General features: G+C 42.1%; 2 protein-coding genes across 2 annotated transcripts; one reads left to right on the forward strand and one right to left on the reverse strand.

Moving 5' to 3' along the window:
• The first annotated feature begins 900 nt into the window (after positions 1–900).
• LOC113721035 (QWRF motif-containing protein 7) lies at positions 901–2,981 on the forward strand. The gene is made up of 4 exons (XM_027245521.2): positions 901–1,829; positions 1,964–2,053; positions 2,165–2,272; positions 2,770–2,981. Exons 1-4 carry the CDS (start codon positions 936–938, stop codon positions 2,851–2,853), a joined length of 1,176 nt encoding a protein of 391 aa, XP_027101322.1. The 5' UTR covers positions 901–935; the 3' UTR covers positions 2,854–2,981.
• A 345-nt stretch (positions 2,982–3,326) lies between these two features.
• LOC113725172 (uncharacterized) lies at positions 3,327–8,186 on the reverse strand. The gene is made up of 2 exons (XM_027248172.2): positions 5,063–8,186; positions 3,327–3,944 (listed from the first exon to the last, which is right to left on the reverse strand). Exons 1-2 carry the CDS (start codon positions 7,734–7,736, stop codon positions 3,529–3,531), a joined length of 3,090 nt encoding a protein of 1,029 aa, XP_027103973.1. The 5' UTR covers positions 7,737–8,186; the 3' UTR covers positions 3,327–3,528.
• Between the last annotated feature and the right edge of the window lie 514 nt (positions 8,187–8,700).

The raw sequence follows: 8,700 nt of genomic DNA on the forward strand, positions 1-8,700 counted from the left end.
GGCAGTATTAGTTGAAAGTCTCTCAACAGAAGCAAAGATATCTGAAATAATTACTGTAACACTTTTTATAGTGTAATACATGTTAATTGAAAGTCATCGAGCGTGTTTGGATAAGAGGTTATTTAAAATATTTATTTAAAATAATTATTATACTCCCTCCGTCCCACTTTGATAGTCCTGTTTTTCTTTTTTGTTTGTCCCAAATTACAGTCCACTTTCCAATTGAAGAATGTAATTGTATTTTCATTTTCCTAAAATACCCTTATTCAATACAAGTTGTTGTTGCTATTAACCTACCCCATTTAATGAGAGTTGATTCTTTTTTTACCATCAATTCAAGTTCCCATAAAGTTGTACTCTATTTAATGTGAGGGTATTTTAGGAAAATAGCAATCTAAATTTACTTTTCCAACAAAATTAACTACTTTTTCTTAAACTGTGTGAAAAAAGAAACAGGACTATCAAAGTGGGACGGAGGGAGTAGTATTTTTTTATGATGTAATGTAGGTGAAATAAAAAAGTGATTGAAAATTATATTAACGATGTAAGAAGGATAAATTTTTTTTTTTTTTTTTTTTTTTTTTGCAAATCAGGTGATATGGATTTTTTTTTTTGTAATCAGGAGATTGACAAGTTTCAATTTTGAAGACGGCTACGTTTACAGGCTTCCCACCAGCGTCTCTCAAAAAAAAAAAGAGGCATCCCTCCCACCAATGAAAAATTATGCGAGTATAATAAAACTCGAAAGAACAACCAAACGACTACCTACCAACCTATTCGGTGCCAATGTCAAAATTCGTGGAAGCATTAATTGAACGCCGACTCGTTTCTCATTCTTTAGTCCTTGCCACTCAAACGTGGTTTCCACTCAAAAGGCCATGGTTGCTAGCTTGGACAAACAAACAGTTACGTTCAAGAACTTCACATATATACGCATGGCATTCCACATTGCTGGGTCCAAAACCCGCATTAGCAAAGGCATCCATCAAATGGAGAACAGCAGCAATGGCAACACTTGCCATAAGAAGCATCATCCATTCACTAATCTTACTCGTTCGCCTCCCTTGCTGCAAAGCAAAAGCAGACCAGCTCCAGCGGATGCACATATGCAAGCACCAAATTCTCGGCCCGCATTGCTGAATCCCTCAAAATCAAGGTCTCGTAAAGTCGAGGAGAGTACTCCGACGTCAAGAATCGATCGAAAGAAATTACCTCCGGAGAGCAGAGATGATGCTAACAAGCTTCTACTGCGCGGTCAAAGTAAGATGGACGTGCCTGGACGATCGAGGTCCGCTAGTACTTCTCCCTCTGCTTGGGCTTTATCACCGGGTCGATCATTGCATCCCCCGTCACCGGCACCTCGGCGGCCACTTGATTTAGTGTCAAAATCGAAGAGGGACCCTTGCAGCGATAAGGGTAGCAGTGGTGTAGGTGGGGTCTTGAAGTACTTGGGCAAGAAGATCAAGAAAGCGTCCCGCCTACAAGAAGAAGAACACCATCGGTGTCGCATTATACATAATGCACTATTGCAGTGGAGGTTTGTCAATGCAAGAGCTCAGGTTTCAACGACTGCGGTCAAGGGAGCTGCGCAGAAGAAGCTTTTCAACTTCTGGCTAAAAGGGTCTATAATGAAAAACGCCATAGCTGGAAAAAGAATTCAGCTGCAAAGGCTCAACCAGCAGATCAAATTATATCATATACTCCGTTCAGAATTCTGTTTGCTAAAAGAATGGGCGAGATTGGAGATCAAGAACCGTGAAGCTGCGGAAAGATTGGCGACGAAATTGTCAGCAATGTCACGCTGTCTCCCTTTGGACCAGGGTGCAAAGGTACGCATTTGATATAATCTCTTCATGGTTGGTTAGTTGTGAATTTGTGATCCTCATACATTTTTTTCACCTAATTTCCACTCGTAGGACGAGATTCTAATTCCTAATCAATCCTCAATTCTTTGCTTGCACAGGCAGATGTAACGTCATTGCTTGATTGGATGATCATGGCGACGAGAGTTATAGAAAACATAGGAGCAAAGATCGAAAATATTCAAGCGCAGGTATAATTAAAACACCGAAGGATTATCGCATGAATCAATTCAGTTTACATATTATAAAAACCGACTTCTGTAAGTTCTGCAATTTTCGGTTTGAGGGCTCTGTTGGCGCAGGTTGAGCGACTATGTTACATGTTAACTGAGCTTTCAGTCATAGCGAACGAAGAGAAGGATTGCGCTATTATGCTCGAAAAGAATTTGGCCACGTTAGCATCATTGGCGGTGAGTTTCTACAGGATTTTTTTTTTCTTTTCTATTCTGGGTCTAACTTATAAGATATGTCTATCTATCTCTGTTTGTTTGGATTAACTGTTTCTTGGAGTGTTTTTAAAAAAATTTTAATATAGCAATGTATATAAAAAATTTTACTATAAATATTTTTTGAAATATTTGATATATTGTATGGATGAGATTTTTTTTAATTATTTTTATTTGTATATTACTATAACATTGTATTTAAAAAAAAAAATTTTAAAAAAAAAAAATGGTCGATCTAAACGGACCTTGCCTTCGAAGTGGGCTGATGGCGCATTTCGAGTTTAGACCCAATAGTGGCTTCCCATAACCCAACCTCAGTTATCAAAATGGGGGTTTTCTACGAAACTATTGCGTGTAATTAATTAGTGCATTGTATAGCAATACATTTCCCATGCACAATCCGATTAGTTGAACTCGAAAAGCTTCAGATCTAATTGAAAGTTGAGACCCTCAATTTGCAGGCACAAGAGACAAGTTTAAGGTTGCATTCCATACAGCTTGATGAAGAGTCTAGAAGATTCAATTCAGCAATTCTCACCCCTTAGCGTATAAAAGCCTTCTGATCTTGCACTATTACACTTTGGCGTATTGCACGCGCGGACGTTGCATGGTGAAATTTAACAACATTTTCTTTCAACTCTCTCAATCATCCCGCATATTTGACATTTGGAGTGATACGAGGAACATTATTATTATTATTATATTGATTAAATTTTTTTTACGTTGTTAATGTATACACTAATGAAATTAAATGTACGTTATGTCGTCTAAATTTGAATTTGAACGCAAGATTTTTTTTTTTTTTTTTTACGAGTGACGCGTATTTAGAACCGTTGGGGAACAATAATACAATAGGTCCATATGTTTCCGGTGGAGAGAGGTGATGATGCTTAAGCTGCTTCGGCGGTGCTTTCATTTGTTTCTTCGACTGAAGTTGTAGCCTCCTCCCCGGTACCTGAATTTATCACCAATAGCGATTCAACAAAAACTCAATCCATCCCTCATCAAGGGTTCGATGTTTATGAAATTTGCACGCATATATATTAAGAACCATTTCACAAGCTTAATGTGCGGTGCGAGTCACGGCAAGTGATAGAATCAGAACACTTGGAAGTGGAAATAAGAGGGAAAAAAAAATTTGACTTTCCTATACCAATCCCCACAATCAAAATTAGAAAAGTGGAAAAAAAAAACCCCAAAAAAAAAAAATCCCAATCCTATTAACATTCAATTATAGGTGCCGGCTTTTGTGCCAAAGGAATAGCATCGCAAGCGGTGCCATTTTCTTCGCCGCCGCCTCCGGGCAGTTTCCTCTTCGGCTTGGCCTCTTGCAGCATTGATACTACATCCCTCATAGTTGGACGGTCAGCGGGATTTCGACTGGTGCAGATCAATGCAATTCTTAGCACTAGCATCATTTCCTCCCTCACGGAGGCACACGACGCACCAGCATTTTTGTCCAGAATATCAAGAAAACCATTTTTACTCTTAATCTTAGACCTCACCCAATCTACTATACTATTCCCATCCCCAAATTCTGCATCCACGGATCTTTTCCCGGCCAAGATTTCCAATAACACCACGCCGTAGCTATAAATGTCACTCTTCTCATCGACTTGCACCGTGTAAGCATATTCTGCAAAAACAGATCGCACCAACTTCAGAGAGATCCATCGCGAAAAAATGAACGCTGAAAATTTGAAAAGGAGCAAGCTGGAAAAACATGATGGTAGGATTTTAGTCCCAACCGCCCCAAGCATTTGACTTTGGATGCTTGTCGAGGCATGTACTAGCAGTAAGCATGTTCATCAGACATCATGAAGCAAACTTGACAAAAATAAGAGGTGGGACCAATTGACGAGAGAAAAGTGAAAAGTAAAAGCAAAAGGGGGCTTCACGCCTAATAGTGCGCCATGGGGAAGAGCAGCAGTAAATCACGGCGAGAAACATCCGAAAAGATATAAAGATTGGGGCATCGGAGCAGAGAGTACAGTGCACAACATAATGCCTCCTGCCTCCTCTGATTAGATTGTGCGGGTAAAGCTCGGCAATTTCAGTCCCATGGCGACCAACTATTATACCACCTGGACCATCCTGCTAGTTATCACCAGGCTAACTTTAATGTGTCTTGCTTCCCTTCAAGTAGGAAACTACTATTGAATTTGATGAATGTGTTTCATCAATATACGTGCACAATGGTTTGATTATATTTTGAATGGGTAGTTTTTTAAAAGAAACATTTTTTTTTAAGTCCATTTTTGATACACCACGAAATGGAAAGGTGGCATCTGACAAAAATCCATAACAAAACTTAACATGTCCACTAAATTGACTTGCACCACAGAATAATAATAATGTGCGCAAGACCACGACCATGGGCACGCAAGAGGAAAGGGCAAAAGGCATCTCTCGTCACCCAACAGAAAGTACAAAACCGACATGACGACACAACTACGGATATTCCCTACTACTGGCAGCGAATGAAGCAGACTCCCAATTCTTAGTTTCAGGAACATTTATTTTAGTTACTTCCTTCCAAGTTCCAACCACTACTGGATCTTGATTGAACCAACATACTTTATGCGAACCAAAAAGGAAAATAAAAAAAAAACAACAACTACTATTAGAGCTGCACCTAGGAGTAGCGAAAGATTGGAAATTGACTTTGTAACATCACGTTCGGCAATGAAATTAAACCCCAAAATCATAACTTTCGCAGCAGCAAATCAGAGCAAAAGATTGACAAGAACGCACCTGGAGCTATGTAACCGTAAGATCCAGCGATCACGGACATTGATTCATCGCTCTGGATCAACTTAGCCACTCCAAAATCGGCCACCCGAGCCTCCATCTCGCTATCCAAAAGTATGTTACTGGGCTTCAAGTCCCGGTGGACGATCACCGGATCACAGTCATGATGCAGATAAGAAATCCCTTGAGCCACGCCCAAAGCAATCTTGTACCTGGTGAGCCAGTCTGCCACCAAATTTTGGTCCTTATTCTTGCCATGCAACAAATCATCCAAGCTCCCATTGGGCATGTACTCGTACAACAGCATGGTACATTCGTTGTTGCTGCAACATCCCAGCAATCTCACGATGTTCCGGTGCCGCACGTTCCCCAACACATCAACCTCGGCCAAAACCCCTCTCCTCTTCCTGATCGTCTCCTTGTGCTTCCCCCATAGCTTCTTCACCGCTATGATCTCGCCACCTGGCATTTCCGCCTTGTACACCGTCCCCGTGGACCCCATTCCTATGATCTTGTCCGTCATGGTCAAGCACTCCAACACATCCTCAGCCGTGAAGTTCAATCTCTGGAATGCAGTTAGTTTCCACGGCCCGACTTCCCTGTCTCCGGCGAATCTCCTTCTGTAATTGGCATGAAAACACCGACTGGCCGCGATTAGAACGAACAATCCCATCCCAAAAGCAGCGGCCATGATCCAAACTATTGCACCGGCCGTCTTCTTCGGTTGCTGCCTGACCTCAACTGCTCCATCCGCGAGTCCATCGGTCCGGCAAGGCTTTTTGATGACCCCACCGCAAAGCCCTTCATTGCCAGTGAACGACGACGGATGCAGGCTAGTGAAGACGGAGCCCGAGGAGGGTACAGGACCAGTGAGCTGGTTGTAAGAAACGTTGAAGTTCTCCAGAGTACTGCAGTTGCCGAAATTCGACGGAATTGCTCCAGTAAGAAAATTGTGAGACAAGTCCACGTCCGTAATAGAGGGAAGCGTTGATATTTCCCAAGGAATAATCCCTGTTAACGAATTTTTACGCAAATTCAAATGTATGAGCTTTTCGCAGTGATCGATATCCCACGGGATGCTTCCAGTCAGATTGTTTCCTTCTAGCTCAATCTTGTACAAGCTTCGACAGCCTTTGAAATCCGGAATTATACCAATGACATCTGCAAAGCTAGCTGACAATATCTGTAAGGCTGGTGCGCTCCAGATATTATTCGGCAACTCAGAATCAAACGAATTTTCCGATATATTCAAGTACTCTAACTTGACGGCATTCCCTAAATCTTTGGGAATCGGCCCTGTGAAGTTATTCCTGCTGATGTCCATGAATGTAAAGTTTGGCAGGAAACCGAAACCTGACGGTATTGAGCCGTTGAGTTGGTTGTTCTGAAGCCGAACACGATTCAAGGCTGTGCAGTTTGCTAGACTTGAAGGAAGCTCGCCCACGAATTGGTTGGAGAAGAGGATGAGCTTCACGAGACTGTTGCTTAGGCAAAGACTTGGCGGGATGGGACCCGAGAGCGAATTTGAAGAGACGTCTAGCTTTTGTAGCTTTGCATTTGAGCCTAACTTCTGAGGTAGAATTCCGGTGAGTGAGTTGTTCCATAAACCCAAGATTTCAAGGCCAGGAAGCTCACCAATTCCTTGGGGGATTTCACCTGTTAAGTTGTTACCCATCAACTGCAACTGGGTAATCTCTTTTAATCCTGAAAACGAGACCGGTATCGTGCCTGTGAGGTTATTATCTGACAAATCAAGTATCTTCAGTGATGTCAACTGAGCCAAACTTTCTGGTATGGCGCCCGTAAAACGGTTCCTGAAGAGCAGCACCGTTTCTATTTTTGTCAGGTTACCTAGCTCAGCTGGAATCTCACCTGAAAGATTAGCTGTCGAGATGTCAAGATATACTAAATTCGCTAAGTTGCCCAGATGAGAAGGAAGCCCACCGCTGTAGCCATTGTAGCCCACCTCCATATGCTCCAGCTGATTCAAGAAACCTAATTCATTTGGAATTGGACCGGTCAGATTGTTTCCAGCTAAATGCATAAACTTCAGCCTAGGAATACTTCCATAACTCCCGGGTATCGGGCCTTCGAAGTAGCTTCCCCCAAGGTTGAGGTACTCAAGATACCTGAGATGAATGGTTTCATTTGGCAAAGGGCCGATGAAGCTGTTGCTGTAGGCATTCAGGTGGGTGAGGGACCTGAGCCTGGATATGCCAGGTGGGAATGTTGAATTGAAGAAGTTGTGACTAATGTCGAGCGTTCTAAGAAAAGGGAATTCAAATATGGACAGCGGTAGAGTGCCGTCAAATGCGTTTCCGCTCAAATTCAAATGATGCAGGTGGGAAATGTATGTGATATCGGCCGGAATGATGCCTGAGAGGTTGCGCCTGGAGAGATCAAGGGTCGTAACTTGATTGGTTTTCTTGTCACATTTGATACCCGACCACGTACACCACACTGGAAATTCAGGTTTGGAGAAGGTTGGTGCGGGGTCCCAGTCCTGGAAGGTGTTGAGAGGGTCTTTAAGAGAAGACTTGAGAGAAAGAAGGGAAATGAGTTGCAAAGGAAGAGCAGGGCTGACGGCAGAAATGGCCGGAGAAATTTGAAAAAGAACAACGATTATGAGTAGTGCTAAAAACTTGGGTCTGAGGAAGAGAGAATGGTGTTGGTTCATGGTTGTGGGATTGAAGGAGCAGTGGCGGTGATAAAGGTTGATGAGAGGTTGGCTTTGCTAAGAGATAGGGTAAATTTAAGGGTCGAAAGGCTTTGATGGCTAGAGTAGCTTTTTTGGAGTGCAGGGAGCAGAGGGTGGTGTTTCATGATGACGATGATTAGTTTCTTCAGTGGGTTTTGTTTGGTATGAAGAGAGAGAAGAAAGGAAGGAACTACTATTGCTACTGCTACCACAACTGTTGTTTCTTCTTCTTCCTCTCCTTCTACAAGAACTTTTGGTACTAAAAGTTCTGTTTGTACCTCCCATCCTCAAAACAGTTTCTCTACAAAACTCTACATATCAGTTTACGACACTACTCTTGCTCCTTCCTCCTCTTAGTTATTAAGTATTTTGTGAGAGTTTAAGGGCTGATTTTCTTGGTTGTTCTGTTGCATCTTTTGCGCTCCCTCTCTCTCTCTCTCTCTCAACTTTGTCTGCTATATAAGACTCCCAGCTATACTTTTGGTTTTCTTGGATTTCTTTCCGCTTTTCTTTTATTTCTGCTTTTCATCATTCCTTGTTTCCTTTATCTTTCGCCAGCAGAATGTTGATGATATATTTAGACAGTGAGGGCAATGTTCCGTCGCAGGATCCGAGAAAGTGATCTCAATTTCCCTCCAATTATACCAAAACTGTTACGCTTTGATCAATTGCTTGCTTGCTTACTCTCTTTTTCTTTTTCGGGTTTTCCTCCTCCTCTTTTTTTTTTCTGTTGGAGATAGAGAGTGAGTGCTTCATGTGACAGCAGGTCGTGGAGGACCGCCCCCATCAAACAGAATTACGCAAATCAGCCCATCCTTCTTTTCATCAGAATCATTGGACTAGAGAAGTGTGATTATACTAATTTGCCAGGTGCCCTGCAAATATCTTGCCCATGATTGACCGAAGTTAATCATCTTAATTTCTACGCTACGACAATTGCAGC

The sequence above is a fragment of the Coffea arabica genome, chromosome 2c (genome assembly GCF_036785885.1).
Source record: "Coffea arabica cultivar ET-39 chromosome 2c, Coffea Arabica ET-39 HiFi, whole genome shotgun sequence".
Classification (NCBI taxonomy): Eukaryota; Viridiplantae; Streptophyta; class Magnoliopsida; order Gentianales; family Rubiaceae; genus Coffea; species Coffea arabica.